The sequence below is a fragment of the Camelina sativa genome, chromosome 7, assembly GCF_000633955.1.
Source record: "Camelina sativa cultivar DH55 chromosome 7, Cs, whole genome shotgun sequence".
Classification (NCBI taxonomy): domain Eukaryota; kingdom Viridiplantae; phylum Streptophyta; class Magnoliopsida; order Brassicales; family Brassicaceae; genus Camelina; species Camelina sativa.
This window is the reverse complement of record NC_025691.1, coordinates 6273442-6292168: the sequence shown is the minus strand read 5'-3', so window position 1 is coordinate 6292168 and position 18727 is coordinate 6273442. Positions and strand designations below refer to the sequence as shown.

Below are 18727 nucleotides of genomic sequence, written 5' to 3'. Positions count from 1 at the left end.
TTTTTAGCAAAAAAGGGTCTAATGGAGTGATCTTGATGAACTAACCTTCCACCAGGATCTTTTGGAAGACCAAGGGACCTCACAAAAGGAGATGGACCAACACCAGTGGACCACACTAAGAGTCCGTAGGGAACTTCTGTGCCATCGTCAAGTATTAGCTTCTGAGGCATCACATCTTTCACAATCCCACGCACAAACCGCACTCCAGACTAATGTGAATTAAAACCAGTAGGGTTTAAGACAAAACGCTCTATAAAAGTTAGCACAACACCTTTACATGTTCTAACTTCTAAATGAGTTCACCTTGTTCAACTGCTTGATAGCATAACGTCTGAGACGATCATCAAACGACGAAAGTATATCCCTGGCCTAGAAACAGTTATAAATTTTAGTGAGTTCTGCAAAGAAGATTTCAAAGAGAAGCTTCTTAAAACAAACCTCTATCAAAGTAACATGAATGTCGTCCTTCACATGAGAATATCGTTGACGAACATCTTTCTTAATAAAGTCACTCAGTTCACCACTAAACTCAACCCCGGTTGGTCCACCTCCAACCACAACGCAATGTAACAACCTCTGTTTCTCCTCTTTCGGTAAACCTAATAAAAAGAAATTGTGCAAAGAACTGTTATGTTCTAATTCTAATTCTGAATCTGAATCTTCAGGGGATGAAATACTGTTTACAAGGAGTATCAGAGAGCATCAGGTTCAAAAGAAGCTTTCTCCGAATCTCCTGCGCATGATGAACTTCACGGAGAAAAATCGCGTTCTCCATGACACCATGGATCCCAAACGTCGACGCCTCTGCACCACTTGCTACGACAAGCTTGTCGTAAGCAATCTTAAACTTCCTTGGCTTTAATGTGTCCATCTCTTCAGGTAAAGTCTCACAATGAACCTAATCACCAAGAAACAAGTCATATAACAACAGAATTAAACACACCATGAGCTTCACAGTAACAAAACTGAATCTGACACTTTTAGCAACCATTAAGAAACTTCTTCTTCTACAGTAACTAAATAGTCTTTTCCCTAACTCAACAAATCTTAGCTAATTCCCCTAAAAACTAAGAGATTTCGAAGGTCCCTGCATCATCATTGACCAATCTGATCTATAAATCTCCCAAATCAAAAACCTAAATCTGAGAAATTAACATGTAAGTAACNGCCTAATAAAAAGAAATTGTGCAAAGAAGTGTTATGTTCTAATTCTAATTCTGAATCTGAATATTCAGGAGATGAAATACTGCTTACAAGGAGTATCCGAGAGCATCAGGTTCAAAAGAAGCTTCCTCCGAATCTCCTGAGCATGGTGAACTTCACGGAGGAAAATCGCGTTTTCCATGACACCATGGATCCCAAACGTGGATGCCTCTGCACCACTTGCTACTACAAGCTTGTCGTAAGCAATCTTGAACTTCCTTGGCTTTAACGTGTCCAACCCATCAGGTAAAGTCTCACAATGAACCTAATCACCAAGAAACGAGTCATCTAACAACAGAATTAAACACACCATGAGCTTCACAATAACAAAACTGAATCTGACACTTTAGTAACTCCATTACTTCTACAGTAACTAATAGTCTTCTCCCTAACTCTCCAAATCTTAGCTAATTCCCCTAATCAAAATGGTATCAGATTTCAAAGGTCCCTGCATTATCAATGACCAGTCTGATCTATAAATCTCTCAAATCAAACACCTAATACGAAAGAGTAAGTGAGAAGCAGTAGTATAGTACCTCATGAGCATCAGCATCAAGACGAGAGCAATTAGCAAGGAAGAAGTAAGAACCAGGCTCTCTAGAAATCGCAGGTTGAATACTAGTGATAGGCTCAGCGACGGACCTGAACTCGAGAGTACCAACACAAGTAGAAGCGAGAAGAGGAGTGAAGACCATGTGGTTCCTCGGAGAAACGCAAACGACGTCGTAGAGACTCGTATCGATCCCTTTCATCAACCTACAACCCGCCCAACCCGAACCGAGAACCACAACTCTAGGTTTCTCTCCTTCTCTCGTCGGTCTTAAACCTTCGTATTGACTCCGATCCACACCATTTGAAGATGCCGGAGATTGAATCTGAGTCTCTTGAGCTGTGCAGAAACGGGAAGCGAGTGTGTATGGTGATGATGATGATCCGGAGTTTCTGAATCTGGTCACGATCGATGATGTCGTCGGTGAGACTCGTGTTAGGTTTCTGATCAAGAACATTGTTCTTCTTCTTCTTCTTCTTCTTCTTCTTCTTCTTCGTCTTCTTCGTTGTGTGTGTATTTGAAGAATCTTCTTCAGTCAATGGTAAATAGATTCCTCAGCTCAGGGAGCATTTTGAAAAATTTGTCGACGAGCTTTAATAACTCTTGGGCCTATATGTTCTTTTATGGGTTTGGTTGATAGAGACGGCCCATAAACAAATTAATTTATGTGAATCATATTTTAATTATCCATAGGTTTATTTGATATATTTTAATAAAAATTATATATAATTGATAACGGTAATAAAATATTATTTTATAAAAAAATTTAAAATAGTATTAAAGAAAAAATTAAATTTCAGATACATATTTTTTAAAAATATAAAAAATTAAATTTCAGATACATAAATTTAACTCGACGTCGACGTGAGGCGAATCAAACTGATGACCTCAGATATCCTAAACAATTTTTTTGACTACCAGAAAAACAGAACAATTTTATCATCATGAATTTAACTCGTTTTTATATTTAATTGATCGCTATGACCTATGTTTTCGTGTTTTTTATTCCATGTTTTTTTTTTCATATTCTTTCTTGTAATTTTCATTGTCAAATTTTGTGGTAATTGTCATCGTTACTTTTAACATCTGGTTCTTCGTTATACTCTTTTTCTTTTTTTTTTTCTAGTCAACTTCTTCACATTTTTCCACTGAAAAATATTTTTTTTAGACTACCAAACAACTTGTTAACCCATCAAACCCCAAGAACAAAATCATTTATTTTCTCATAAAAATAAAAAATAAGATAGAAATAAAAAATTAATAAAAGAATATCAACTTATCTATAAAATCATACACAAAAATATATTTTACAGCTCGTAAGAAATAAAAAGCACAAACGTAGATAAATATGATAATTTATGTATTACATCAATATTTATAATATTTTAAACTTTTAAAAATTAAAAATTATAATATTTAAAAACTTTTTAAAAGCTAAGAACTTTTAAAAGTTTCAATATTTATAATATTTAAACTTTTTAAAAATTTGAAATATTCTAATATATTTTTTGAAAATTTTTAAAGTTTAGTTTGATCAAATAAAAAACTGGATCAAACCGAATAAAACTATTAAACTGGGATGCCTGATAAATCAAGCTTTCCTACTCATTCGTTGTTGAAAGCATATTAATCTTATTTATAATGGTTTTGAACTACTCATTCGTTGTCTAAAAATTTTCTAGCGGATGTGGGATATTGTACATAGTTCTTTTATTTCCATAAATTTAAATTTTTCTTTTTTCTAAAAAATTCTGGAAATTTAAAAATGTTAATGAATGATATGTCAAATCCTGATAGGATGTTTAAAATAATTCTTAATATAGAAAATTCTGGAGATTTTAAAAAATGTTAATTAGTGACATGTCTAATCACAATTGGAGGTTTTAAATCCTATGTGGACACCTTTAGGAGCTTATAGCTTATACTTTTTATTAGTATAGACTAGGTTAGCGTGAGTTTATTTGATATATTTTGATAAAAATTATATATGATTGATTAGGATAATAAAATATTATCTCATAAAAAAAAATTAAAATTAGTACTAAAGAAAAAAATTAAATTTCAGATAAACAATTTTTTAAAATATAAAAATGAGTTGTGTTATAAAATCAAATCTGATAAAAAAATCATAAATTTAATTTGATGTTCAGGCGAGGCAAATCAAACTGATGACTTCACATATCCTAAACAATTTTCTTTGACCACCACAAAAACGAAATAATTTTATAATCATGAATTTAACTCGTTTTCATATTTAATTGATCGCTACCACCTATGTTTTCGTGTTTTTTTATTCAATATTTTCTTATTCTTCATATTCTTTCTTGTCATTTTCATTGTCAAATTTTGTGTTAATTGTCATCGTAACTTTTACCGTTTGCTTCTTCGTTATACTCTTTTTCTTCTTCTTCCTCGTCAACTTCTTCACATTCTTCCACTGAAAAACCTTTTTTTAGACTACCACACAACTTGTTAACCCATCAAACTCCAAGAACAAAATCATTTCTTTTCTCATAAAATTTGTGAAATTCATGATTACCAGCATAGTCAACACATGCACCCAATTATTGACAATTTTATCCATATACTTATTTTGTTTTAGATCCACGCGTTTAGAAACTTCTCAAACCAAAATCCTTACTTGGTTTATAATATTTTAAAAACATAATAAAATATATTAATAATTATATAATTAATATGAATCATATGATATATAGAAATATGAGTACACTATAAGAACATATTAATTATAAATAAATAATATCAATTATATTATATCATCTAATAATATCAACCGTATCATATTATCAAATAACCGTAATCGTATATAACAGTAACCGCTTGAACCGCAACCGTATTTAAACGTAACCGTTTAACCGTATTTAAACGGTTAAACGGTTCTCGTTAAGGTTACAAAATTTTCTAACTATAACCGATGATTAATAAAATTTAACCGTGACAACCGTAATCCTGGTCATGCCTATGTATAGCTAATAAAACATGTGTGTTTGTCGTCCATCTTTCTTCTTTAAACCTCAAAATTTGACTCAAACATCAAATTAAGGTCATGCGATGTCAATCCGTCTTCCTTAGACCCAAAAATAAAAAATTAATGAAAGAATATCAACTCATCTCTAAAATCATACACAAAATATGTTTTACAGCTTATAAGAAATAAAAAGCACAAATGTAGATAAATAAGATAATTTATGTTTTGCATCAATATTTATAATATTTTAAACTTTTAAAAGGTTTTGAAATATAAAATTTGAACCTTTTAAAAATTTTCAATATTTATAATATTTTAAACTTTTAAAATTTAAAACTTATAATATTTAAAAACTTTTTAAAAGCTAAGAACTTTTAAAAGTTTCAATATTTATAATATTTAAACTTTTAAAATTTTTTAAATATTAGAATATTTTGTTGAAACTGTTTAAAGTTTTAATTTGATCAAATAAAAAACCAGAACAAACCAAATAAAACTTTTAAACTTGGTCGCCTGATAAATCAAGCTTTCCTGCTCATTCGTTGTTGGAAGCATATTAATCTTATTTATACTGGTTCTGAACCATTGTCTAAAAAATTTCTAGCCGATGTGGGATATTGTGCTTAGTTCTTTGATTTCCATAAATTTAAAATTTTCCTTTTTCTAAAAAAATCTGTAAATTTAAAAAATGTTAATGAATGACATGTCAAATCATGATAGGTTGTTTAAAATAATTCTTAATATAAAAAATTCTGGAAATTGTATAAAATGTTAATAAGTGATATGTCAAATTTCTATTGGTTGTTTAAAATCCTATGTGGGTAAATTTAAAAAATGTTAATGAATGATATGTCAAATCTGATAGGTTGTTTAAAATTAATTCTTAATATAGAAAATTCTGGAAATTGTATAAAATGTTAATAAGTGATATGTCAAATTTCTATTGGTTGTTTAAAATCTTATGTAGACGGCGTTAGGAGCTTATAGCTCCTATTTTTTATTAGTATAGATTCAATCAAATAAAAATGTTATCTATTATTAGTTTTACCTGAATTTTATTAAAGTTTTTAATTCAAACATTTTGATTGCAATGCAACATGTGATATGTCTTCAATCGTATAAAAATGTTATTTATTATTAGTCTGACCTTAAATTCATTAAAGTAATTTAAACATCTATGATTGAAATAAATATATACAACCTAGTCAGCTCTCATTTCCTAAACTAGAATATTTTAGTAGATTTAATTTTTCAATTTCGCCGTTTATTACATTACCATTACGTATATTTGATTACCTATTAATGACGATTTAAAAATATATTTTAACTATTTAAAATCTGATTCAATTTTTTTTGAATTATTAAGAGATTCAAGACCTAGATCCGTATATTCCCTCATGCCAAGGACCAAAGCATTTTATATGATCTCCTTCCAAGGGTCTCCTCTTGAACTAACGACCTCTAGATTTTGCCAAAGAATTTTTACCAATTGGGCTATCAAACTTCGGTGATTCAAAAAAAAAAAAAATCGTTATACAAAATAGATTGAAGTACAACGGCATTAACCAAAAAAAAAAAAAGGAATTTTATACATACAATTTACACGTAGCACATATTAATCTAGGTAAGAATAACAAGTTGACGTCGATATAGCACACAAATGAAAACGAGGTGTTATATATATATATTACATATACAGTCTCTTTGATATATAGCTCGTTAAAAATATAAAATGAAAATAAAAAACTTTTATTGGTCTATATATATAGAATATTTGCAAGCTTGCAAGAGGATTTGGGAAGTTACGAGAAAATATAAGATTCTCAACGTCTGCGGCCTTTGCCGCCACGCGGTGGATCGTGTTTAACGTTAGCTGAAGGCTCACCGTAGTCGTTGGTACTCATCATCAGTGACCGTTCTGGCACCACCGTCGACCTCATTTCATTTTCTGCAGTCATATGCATATTTTGTTGTTTATGCACATTTAAACGTACTCTAGAAAAATAATGATATACAATAACAACTTTGTATTTATATAAGAACTATCTTCTCAAAATATTAACAACTATAGTATCTAAGACAGATCTCGAGTCTCGATACCCTAGTTTTCAATTAGTGTTTCTGAACTAAGTCGACACTCACTTCATCAAAATATGTATATGTTTTGTAAAATAATATGACAAAAACTATGTTTTGTCCTTCAAAGTTTTACTATTTATAGCTTATTGATGACTTCTTCTCTTAGATGAAACCACCTAGATCATCTTATAATAAGAAACAGAAGATGTATAATTTTTAGGAGGCACGCACTAAGTTCCATTTCAATTTGCTAACTATATGCAATTAAAAAATATATGTCAGATTTGATTAAATAGTTGTCGTAGTATGATCTGTCTTTGTTCTTTAGTCGTAATGTCAACGCTTTTGGAGTGTGAACACAAAATAGATAATTAGCTATTAAATTATATATTAGGTTATACTATTTTACTTTACAATAAAAAGTGTTAATACTATACTGTGTTTATCACCAGATTTCTTAGTTTATAACTTTTATTACTGGATTCGTCGGCATGACACAAGTTTATCTTTTTGTTTTGGTCAACAAAAGTTTATCTTTTAATAAAATAAGATTTGGCCGTGTGAACAAGTCATCGGCCGAAGGGAAAACTAGGGAAGACAATCTTGAGCGTCGTGTTTCATGTTCACTTGATTTTGAATAATGAGAGAAACTGGATACATACAAGCTGGAAACAGAGGACATGATAAAACTAAGCTATATATTTACAACTTGGTTTTTTAAGAATCAACTCTTACTTTAACAAATATTTTCAGAAAAAACATGCATCCTCATAATTATCATTTTATTGTCAATTTATTTTAGTTTTGTAATTTTAAAATTGATTATAATATATAGAAGTGAAATATCGCAGTTTTATATCTGCATGGAATAAAGACGATGATACTAATCTTTTTTTTTTCCCGCCTACGATGACACGGTATATTCTAAGTGTGAAAAAAATACTTGGCATGTAGATATAAATAACGATAGTTTAGCCAAGAAAAAAAATTAAAACTTTACCGGCTAACGTTACACTATTGGGTTTTTTGTCCAGAAAAACAAAATGAAATGTTCTTTTAACAAATTTCGCCTGCAGAACAAACACTGACTATGACGTACTAATTAAAATCTTATTGTTTCATGTGCTTTTCAATGCCCTTAATTTGTCTTTCGTGAACATCTATATATAATTATACATATCGTTTGAAATTATGTGTATGTATTTAGGGATCATTGGTATCTCCGTAAATGATATACTAATATACAATTTGTTTGTGTAGTTATATAAGTTTTTTCTTTTTCTTTTTCTTTGTTTTTGACGAATTAATAGTAGTACATTTTTTTCCTCTTTTGGTGATTTTTTTGGAGCAATCATTTAAGACATATACATTGTTCTGCATATGATTCATGTGAATACCACCACCTCACCGGCCAATAAATGTACATACTTATTATTATGAGATCTCAATCACTACGTTAAACAAAGAAGACTAATTATAACAACGAGTATGAGATGAACCATGTTACGAAGAAATTCATATGAGTAAAACAAGGAAAAAAAGAAAGAAAAATCTTGTGAGGTAAATAGATATAGTGATTAAAGATTGGATAACCAAAAGACATATTCATAGAAAACTATAACTACTTGGAACTGAGGAAACAGAGAAATATAGAGAGAGGAAGAAATTAGAAAGTACCTGATGAAAACGAAAGACTGATGCGAGCAGAAGAGAGGAGAGCAAATGAGAAGAAGAGGAACAAACACAACCCAATTCTTGATGTTGAATAACTCATTCTCTTTTTTTTTTTCTTCTTCTATATGTCTCTCCTCTCTTTCTCTCTCTCTCTTTTATATTTGTAGACGGCCACAAAATGTCTCACACCGGCCCTTAGTTTTCGAAGACTTTCTTAAAATAATGCCTTTTTTCTTTTCTTTTTGACGTCAAACTTAAAATATTGCTTCAACAAGCGCATATAAAAGTTTATAACATTTTAAGACATACAGCATTTTGCTTCCTTTTTTTTAGCATGATTGCATTTACATTTTGGTAGGTATGACAAGATTGACGTGGATCCCCCCATATAATTTAGAATGAACTTTTATATTAAAAAAAATGAAATTATTACTTTATGAACTTGTTCAAATTAAATAGCAACAAAAACCATTGCATATTGTTAATGAAAACCATCACCAACTTTTAAGTATGCTTCATGCAGAGATTTACCCGAAATAATTTCATTAAACCTCTAAAAACTAATTAGTCATCTCACACATATGTATATGTTTATGTGTATATATATATATATTACTTGATTAAATATGGATAACCATGTTGTCTTTAATTTTTAGGACGGATAATAGCCATAAATTAACAAAGAGAAATTAACAATTACTAACAACATAACAAATCGCAAAAAAATATAAGAAAATGTTATTTATCAAATTTTTATATATTTATCAAATTTTGAAAACTAGCAAAGATAAGTTGCAAACCAACTTAGAAGGAGAGAACATATTGGGAGGAAAAAATGGAGGATAATTTAAGTTGGCATGTTGAGGCAAACAATGTTTGGTGAATCATTTGTGGAACAAGTGATCTTCCAAACCTTAGATTGAGATGAGCCAGTCTTGTATGTCAAATAATGATTTAGGTTAAAAGACACTACGATTCTGTCTCCAGATATTATAGATTTGACGAGCTTTGTTACCACTAGAGCTAATTGATTATTCTCAAAGTAAATGGTCACCCTTGGCGTTCGGCAAAAGCTGATCAAACCGAACCGATCAAACCGAAACATTCGGTTTTCGGGAAAGAGTGAGAGAGGAGATGGAAACCGATCAGTCAAATTGTTTTAAAATTTCAGATTTTGGTTTTTTTCGGTTCGGTAACCGGTTACCGATCGGTTTATGCGGTTTAAGAAGAACATAATATAAATACTTAAACCCTAGATATTATTCATTAAATCGATTCTTGAAGTAAAAAGAAATCGCCTCTTCTCCTTCAGAATCCTCTTGTACGGCCTTCCTTCTTCTTCTCCTGCCTTCTTTTCTAGACACATCTCCTTTCATTCTCATCTTTCTCCTCATACTTTCTTCGTTTTTTTGCTTATTCTCAATTCGCCTTCGATGAACTTGCCGACATGAGGTTTGTGTTAAGATTTGATTACTGGTGTTTAGATTCATATATATTGAATTTTAGATCTTAGACTTCATACCTATTTTGACTGAGTAGTTGGTTTATTTCTTGTTTTAGTGAGAATACGAGAAACATACTCATCATCATACGTCTTGTAAAGCTGGGTCGGAGATCACCGTCGTCGGAGCCGTCGCCCCTAATGCGGCAGCTGTCAAAACCCTAACATTTTATTGGGTTGGTGGGCTAAAAAATGTATGATGGGTTTTATTTTTGGGCTTTTTGTTGTTTTTGTAATGGGTTTTTATTGGATATAGACTTGTAAAAGTATAAATTTCTATTTTATAATATGTAAACCGATATGGAAACGGAATAAACCGAAAAAAAAAATACAATTCAATTTTGGAACATAAATTATATCCAATAACCAACCCGAACAAACCGACTACCGAACCGACCCGAACTGAATTTTAGTTCGGGTCTATTCGGTGAGATTTTTTAAAAACCGAATTTCTAAAAAACCGAATAAACCGACCTGAACAACCCGGTTTAGCCGAACACCCAGGACGAGTAAATGGTCTTATATTGGCCTCTAAACCTAATAAAGGTATTAAAAGCTTCAAACCCTATCTTGGCATGCTTCTGCTCTGCTGCTCTCAGGATAATGAAAGTTGACTTTTGGAGACGTATCTATACAACAACACATACACACTCACAGAAAGTTGACTTTTGGAGAAGAGACGCATCTATACAACACACTATACATGCACATACAGTACACACTCACATATAAAGTTTGACTTCGGGAGAAGTTTTATTTAATTTCTAATTTATTTTTGTTTGTTTTATGTATTTTGATGATAGGATTTACTACAAGAAAACATGCAATTTGTAATTACCGTTTATGACTGATTGTTTAGTCGCAATAATGTGCGACGTTTTTGTGTCTGTTTTGATACTTATTAACAACTATATAAAATACAGAAGAAAAAGCGTAGCATTTTTACGACGAAACAATACAGTTACAAAGACGTCTCACGTTTGCGACCGCATACATACTCTTTGGTGACTAAAATTATTTTGTCGCAAAACAAGATGCATTTTGTGACTACTTTGCAACTGCCTTTTTGGTCCGTTAGAATAGTTGCAAATAAGTCATAAAATAGAGACTTATTTGCAACGAATTTTTCGATTATCATTTAATAGCAAAGCCGTCGCTGCCTGTCGGCAAAAAACGTTGAAAATGTGGAAGCTAGATGTACTCAACCTTTGGGACTCCTATAAAAACAGTCGCAAAAAAGTCGCATCATGTCGGCAAAAAACATGCAAAAGTGTGTTAGGTGTACTGAAATTTTGTGACTCTTTCTATAATAGACGCAAAAGAGTCGCAAAATTTCTCTTATATATATGCTACCACTTCTTCCTCCATTTACATCGAGATCAAAGAGAAAAAAAATGTGAGAAAGAAAAAAAATGAGAGAGAAAGAAAAAAACGAGAGAAAAAAAAATAATGTGGAACAATCCATCAAGAGCATGGATGTACAATCAGATCGATCCATTCACTAATCATATCTCATTAGATTATTCGGCGGGTGTGGAAGAGTTCATTGATTTTGCCAGTAGCCATGCACAAAATAGCAGAGGTAGGTTTTACTGCCCTTGTGTAGTATGTCACAATTCGAAGTCTTTGAAAGTTGCCTCAGTTTCAAATCATTTGTGATATGCTCAAATTGTAATACCCTAATGGTACCAACAACCTTGCAGTTGTAATACTCTAAGAGTCGAATCCACAGAGACTCTAGATCACACAATAGACTTATTAATATTTTAATTATGCTAAATAAAAATATTAAATTAAAAACAATACAGAAACATAATCAAAAGGTGTTGTAAATTCAAGGGATCAAAGAGCTAGACATATGGAATTTCTGAGGAAATTACAGATTATTAAATCAATAAATTAATAGGATTCAAGCAATTTAAATCAGATTTAGAACTCTAAATTATTTTGTAAAATAAGTAAGTTCTCACTGCAAATATTATCTAAATTTAAAACCAGAAAATTCAAATCTCTTTGTAAAATTCAGGGTTAAAAATCAGCTCTAAAAACAAGTTTAGATTGTTCACAAAATTATTAAATCAAATCTCTTTGCAGGAAATAATTTTGCTCATCAAAAGGTTTTATCAGGAAAATCAATTATACTCTCATATCAATTTATTTTCCTAAAGTATTAATTTAGGTGATCAATCAAGAATTAATATGAAGAACAACCTAAGATGAAGATCACACAAGATAATAAATCCTAAAAATAACAGATCTAATAAACCATAAAAACCCTAAGAAAAACCCTAAACCTAACAAGCAAACTACTCAGACATATTCAATGAAGAACAAAACATAATTCTGAATAATATGCAATAGATGTTAAAAGAGTAAATAAAGAGTTTAGGAATCTTCTCTCTACAGATGAAATCAGATCCGTCTCTCCAACTGCTCTCAAAAATCTCTTTATCCAAAAAGGTTGCAGAAAAATAATACTTACTGGAAAATAACTTAGGTCTTAACAATGACCATAAAAATCTTAAATATACTCTAAAACACGTCTTGGGCCTTAATTGCAAATAAGAAAAACTTGAGCAAATTTTGTAAATCTTCTAAACCTTGTGGAGAAAACTTTCGATTCGGCTTTTGGGCACTGCATCGATCGATGCTTAATGATTCATTGACCGGTGTATACTCATGAACTCGTCTCCGACCTTCGTTGATCAGCCTTAATGCTTTGATTATGCTCCAAATCATCCTTTTAGCTCCTTTGCGTTCCATCTGTGCCAATGAGTACCTAAACCTATAAAGACTCAAAAACAACCTAGAAAACAAATCAAAAGACTCAAAAAACACACTTACACCATGGTTAAAAACCACAAAAACCATGATATATCAACTCTCCCAGACTTAGCCTTTGCTTACCCTCAAGCAAAACAAAAATTTAGAGATGTGAAAGAAGTTTGAAAACATGGAATTCACTCAACTACAGGTAATTGTTTTTCGCACTCTTCATCGCCTTGATCTTCAGAACTTACTTCATATACTTTGTCAATTGAGAAGCATCAACATTCCTTACTCAAATCCCACAATCCTTAGGAATCTCTAGTCTCACCATTGTCATCTCATTACATAAATTAAAGCAAATCCTTGGTGTATCGATCAGTGGCATATGGACTCTCTTCAGACCAAGACATTCTTCATACATCTCCTTTCCTCTCCCTTTTCTCACTTCCAAGGGATTTTTTTTTTAATCAAAGGTGTAAGCGAATATCGGGGTCATCGGTAATTTACCTACCTCTCGCTTCCAAGCTTTGTGTGATCATTTGACTCAAGAGTAGAATAATGGGGTTACAGATAATTTACCTACCCCTCTAAACTGATCAAAATCATCTCATCTTTTATTCTCCTCTCTTCTTTTTTTTTTCTTATCTTTTTTTTAAAGTACCAAAGGGAAGAGAGAGGAGAGACATACTTTGAAAAATTGCACTGTCTTGTATGGCCCAAAGAAAAAGTCTAGTCCACTGACTTCAAACCCCAAGGTAAGAGATTAGGTCCAGTTAAAATCCTGATAAAAGTTGAGACAACGTTAGTTCAAACAGATATCCTTTGGATAAGGGATTTCAGGATTGTTGATACAGCTCATAGTCTTTTTCTAAACTTCAGTTCTGAGATCAAGCATAATCAAGATTCATAAGAGTGTTAGCCAAAGAACAGAAACCATTAGTTAGAGATCCTAATTCCAAAAGAAAAATTTGAAAAATTTGACTCAAAAATATGGTTTTGACAGACACAACTCACACTCAAGAAAGAAAACATAGTTAGTACTAATCTCTCCCAGACTTAAACAACATTGTCCCCAGTGTTATCAAGCCTAAGGTTGATCAAGAAAGAAAAATCAAATTGAAAAAGTAGTGAAATAATGAACCAAATACGTGTTACCAACTGTTAGCCGTTGTGTCGACCGATGCAAAGCCAAATCATTCGAGAATCCGACGTTGAATCCTGTTAGTCGCATGTTAGTTGTGTTTTTCTCATGGAAGTCAGCTCTGTTAAGAATCACTCAAACACAACATTAAATGCAACATGATAGATAATGGTTCATAATGCAATACAAGTTCAATCTGAAACAAATGACAAACTGACTCAAGGAAAAATAAAAATGACTCAAAGTGAAAAACAAAAAGGATAAAAGAAACCGTAATCAGAAGTAGGATCAATCCTCAGGATCAGCATCACCATCAGCAAGATCAGCATCGCTACCAAGGGGAGGAGAACGTGATCTGCGCCTAGTGGGACGGACGCAACCACACCGAGACAATCGAGAAATCGCGTTCCAGATGGCAGGCATGGTGGATGATTGATACTCCTGGTAGGCTCCCTGACTCATAGTAGCAGAAGGCTGTGGTGGCTCAGGGAAATCTAACGCTGTAGTGCCAAAGGAGGAACCGAACTCAAAACTCCCAGCAGGGTGATCATTAGCAAAACCGGCAGCAAGTGGCTCAACAGGTGCGACAACGCTCTGGCGATGGGAAGGTGATGGTATAACAAAATCAGTGGGACCAAGAAGAAAACGCAACTGCTCTGCATCCTCTCCAATAGTGGTGAGGTCTGGTCGTGGCAATCTGATAAGATGAGTACCAGTATAATCACAAAAACGCCATAGCATCTCCCTCTTCATCTAAGTGGAGTTCCTCAAATGCTCCTCATCAATAACGCACCTCTCCATACAAATGGAGACAGAGTCATTAGCAATACACAGTCACTGAAAAATAGGAGTAAGCAGACTCCCAACATACTCTTTTTTCCCACGCCCAAAAGCCTTGACCTTCAGAGAGATCAAGTGGGAAGCAAACACTGCACCATAGTTAACTCTCTCAGGGTCAACCCAGCTATCATCCTCAGCAATCAAATCATAAATCCCATATGCCATTATTTCCAGCTCACTCACGCTCATCTTCCCAGGCTCCATCTTACATAAAATAGTGTTGGCTATGGCCTTAAAAATGTACCTGATCACTGGATGCCTCACATAAGTCATAGTGGAACTTCGGGAATCATAGTCGCCAGTACCGAAGTAGGACCAGAGATGCGAGACATCTACAAACTCTCCTGGAAGCGAAACTCCCTCTGGCTCTCTGCTAAAACCGTAAATGTCACAAAGATCGGGTAAAACAATCTCATACCGAACTCCTCTAATGAAGAAAGATAACCTTCCTTCACTAGCTTTCGGGACCTGCTCGTTCTGGAAAACAAGGCGGACTGAAGCCATGAATTGCCGGACCAGCTCCGGAAAACAGTCATAGTGGCGAGTGCACATGGTCCCTAATCCAATCTTCTCCAGAATTCTCAGTACCTCATCATGAATCCCCAGCCTCTGCATAGTAGCAGGATCAACGAACCGAGTTGGCTTGATCTCAACCTTCAGCCAAGCATTGTAAAACAGAGTCTCATACTCTCCCCAAGTATCAAGTAGCGGTCGGTTGATGTAATCAAGCTTCTTAACTTCTTCATTTGGACTCCCAGCCCAAACATGCTGTGGTGGAATCCGGTAACCTTCACTTCTTGGCCATGGATCATGACATGTGGCTTGAAGAGGTGCATTAAGAGCTGGAAGTGGTTGGATCGGCTTCAGTGAAACCGGAGGAGGAGTCGTCGGCGGTGGAGAGTCACGGAGGTGCGGCGGAGTGGCGGCAGAAGTGGAGCGGCGAGGTCTCTTCGATCGTTGGCAGCTCAACATTACTTTGAATCGGAAAGCGGTTGTGGGGATCGAGTAGAGGGGACAAAACCGAGCAGTATGGGCTTTGAAACGATGGATTTGATGAAAAAATGAGTGAGATATGATCGATTTAAGTTCTGTTCTTCGCGAGTTCGAGTTCTGAGAGAAAGAAACGAAGAAGACGAAGTTGGGGGACTTTTAATCGCAACTCTAGGTTAACTTGCATCGATCGATGCTGGAGTTGCATCGGTCGATGCAAGTGTTGGGTTGATGCAACTGGGCTTAACTCGGCCCACCATCAATTTGATTATTTCCAAACCCACCAGCCCGTTTAATCTCGGATCCATTAACAGCATCGAGCGATGCATCGACCGATGCAGCAGCTGTGTCGGTCGATACATTGCCACTTCTGTTTTATTTTTTTTTACGATTTCTGCATCACTTAAACTTAAAACTAAAAATTAATATGTTAGTAAATCCTAAAAATAAAAATAAAAATAAAAACAATTAAATCCTACCAGTGGGTTGCCTCCCACTCAGCGCTTGTTTTAAGTCATTAGCTTGACTTGGCAGCAGATTAGGCAGAAGGTGCATCATCCAAACGCACAATGTGTTCGTCTGGTATCCCAACATTAGCCCAATAATGTTTCACCCTCTGTCCATTGACAGTAAACTTCTCTCCCTTGGAGTTTAGCAGCACAATAGCTCCATAAGGATGGACTTCTTGGATAGTGAATGGTCCGGACCAGCGAGAACGAAGCTTACCTTGAAACAGCTTCAACGAGAGTTGTACAGATGTACCTGATCATTAGGCTCAAAATTTCTGGAGATGATCTTCTTATCATGATAAGCCTTGGTTCTCTCCTTATATAGCTTAGAGTTCTCAAATGCATGATGTCTAAACTAATCCAACTCATTCAGCTGAACCACCCTTCTCTCTGAAGCTGTCTTGGCATCAAAATTCAGCAATTTAACAGTCCAGGCTGCTTTATGCTCTAACTCCACTGGAAGATGACATCCTTTCCCATAAAGCAGAAGAAAAGGTGTCGTGCTAAGTGGTGTCTTATATGCAGTCCGATATGCCCAAAATGCATCATCTAACTTGGCTGCCCAATCATTTTTTGTAACACCCACTGTCTTCTCAAGGATTTCTTTGATTTGGCGGTTAGAAACCTCAACTTGACCACTAGTCTGGGGATGATATGGGGTGGCTACTCTATGTTGAACTCCATACTTCTTCAACAACTTCTCAAACACTTTATTAATAAAGTGCTGACCTTCATCACTGATAACAATCTGAGGCACTCCGAACCGTGGAAAGATAATGGTCTTAAACAGCTTAAGAACCACAGCAGAATCATTCTTGGGACTTGCAATAGCTTCCAACCACTTGGAGACATAGTCAACAGCTATAAGGATGTACTTGTTCTTGTAAGAAGAAGGGAATGGTCCCTTAAAATCAATGCCCCAACAATCAAACACTTCAACTTCAAAAATGAAGTTTTTTGGCATCTCATGCCGTTTACTGATTTGACCCTTCCGCTGACAGACATCGCATCTTGAGACAAACTCATGGGCGTCTTTGAACATCGTTGGCCACCAAAAGCCTGCTTGGAGAACTTTGGAAACCGTCTTGAATGTAGAAAAAAGTGCAGCATAGTCGGATCCATGACAATGAAACAAAACGTCAGGTACCTCAGTTTCTCCTAAACATATTCTGTAAACTCCATCACTGCAATGCTTATACAAGGTTCATCCCAATAGTATCTCCTAAGATCTCTCAAGAATTTCTTTTTTGCATACCCTGTAAACTTGTCTGGTTCCACCTCTGCAGCAAGGTAATTCGCAATATCCGCATACCACAATTGATCAGAAGTAGTTACAGCAGCCACGTCGTCATCAAACTCATAAACCGATGATTCTTGAACCAAGCGTCGATCGATGCATGGTACTGCATTGTTCGATGCATTCGCCAAGTCTTGTTCATATCGAGATGCAGCATTGATCGATGCACCAGATGTGTCGGTCGATGCATTGCCACGAGTCTGCAAAACTTCTGGAGACAATGTAGCTTGAGAACCAATATCAACAAAGTAGACATTCTCCTCTGGTAGTGAATCATGAATTGGAACTTCATCTTCTATCTTAATCTTTGATATATGATCAGCTACTCCATTCTCTATCCCTTTCTTATCTTTAACCTCAATGTTAAATTCTTGAAGAAGAAGAATCCATTTTAGTAACCTTGGCTTGGCATCCTTTTTCTGCATCAAGTATTTGAGTGCAACATGATCTGTATGAACTATTACCTTTGATCCAACCAAGTAAGAACGAAACTTCTCAACAGCAAACACTACTGCTAGCAGCTCCTTCTCTGTTGTTGCATAATTTCTTTGGGCATCATCAAGTGTTCTACTAGCATAGTAAAGAAGATGAAGTTTCTTATCCTTCCTCTATCATAGCACTGCTCCCACTGCAAAATCGCTGGCATCACACATTACCTCAAAAGGCAAATCCCAGTCTGGTGGTTGAACAATTGGAGCACTCACAAGCTCTTGCTTAATCCGTTCAAAAGCTAAACGACATTCATCAGTAAACTCAAACTTGACATCCTTGCATAATAGATCTGAAAGTGGTCTAGCTATCTTACTGAAATCCTTGATGAAGCGTCTGTAGAACCCTGCATGTCCAAGAAAACTCCTGACCAACTTCACACTATCTGGTGGTTGAAGACCTGTCATCACTTCTATCTTAGCGCGCTCAACTTCAATACCAGCTTCTGAAACCCTGTGACCAAGCATTGTACCATCTCTAACCATAAAATGACACTTCTCCCAATTAAGAACTAAGTGCTTCTCTTCACATCTAGCTAGCACTTTGCAGAGATTATCTAAACATCTCTTGAAAGAAGACACATATACAGAAAAATCATCCATGAAAACTTCCATGTAATCTTCAATCATGTCGGTGGACATCATACATCTCTGAAATGTCGCAGGAGCATTACAGAGACCAAAAGGCATTTTGCGG

At 34.4% G+C, this 18727-nt stretch overlaps 2 protein-coding genes across 2 annotated transcripts in view; both read right to left on the bottom strand.

The window, feature by feature from the left end:
• The window catches only part of LOC104704359 (internal alternative NAD(P)H-ubiquinone oxidoreductase A2, mitochondrial-like), a 4017-nt gene extending 1700 nt beyond the window's left edge, over positions 1-2317 (bottom strand). Inside the window, exons 1-5 of the mRNA XM_019227504.1 lie at positions 1740-2317; positions 1255-1468; positions 439-599; positions 304-369; positions 5-209 (exon numbers count right to left, since the gene is read on the bottom strand). Coding sequence (XP_019083049.1) covers positions 5-209; positions 304-369; positions 439-599; positions 1255-1468; positions 1740-2210 — 1117 coding nt within the window. The 5' untranslated portion in view covers positions 2211-2317. The remainder of the gene's footprint in view (positions 1-4; positions 210-303; positions 370-438; positions 600-1254; positions 1469-1739) is intronic.
• Positions 6315-8691, bottom strand: LOC104700501 (protein PSY3-like). Its single transcript, XM_019227503.1, has 2 exons — positions 8499-8691; positions 6315-6690 (listed from the first exon to the last, which is right to left on the bottom strand). The coding sequence occupies exons 1-2, from the start codon at positions 8593-8595 to the stop codon at positions 6566-6568; spliced, it is 222 nt and encodes a 73-aa protein (XP_019083048.1). The 5' UTR covers positions 8596-8691; the 3' UTR covers positions 6315-6565.

Excerpts from the sequence above, each read along its gene's own strand:
- LOC104700501 (XM_019227503.1), bottom strand. The coding sequence starts at position 8,595 with ATGAGTTATTCAACATCAAGAATTGGGTTGTGTTTGTTCCTCTTCTTC. Across the intron at positions 6,691-8,498 it reads CAGTCTTTCGTTTTCATCAG|AAAATGAAATGAGGTCGACG; the intron begins GTACTTTCTAAT and ends ATATGACTGCAG.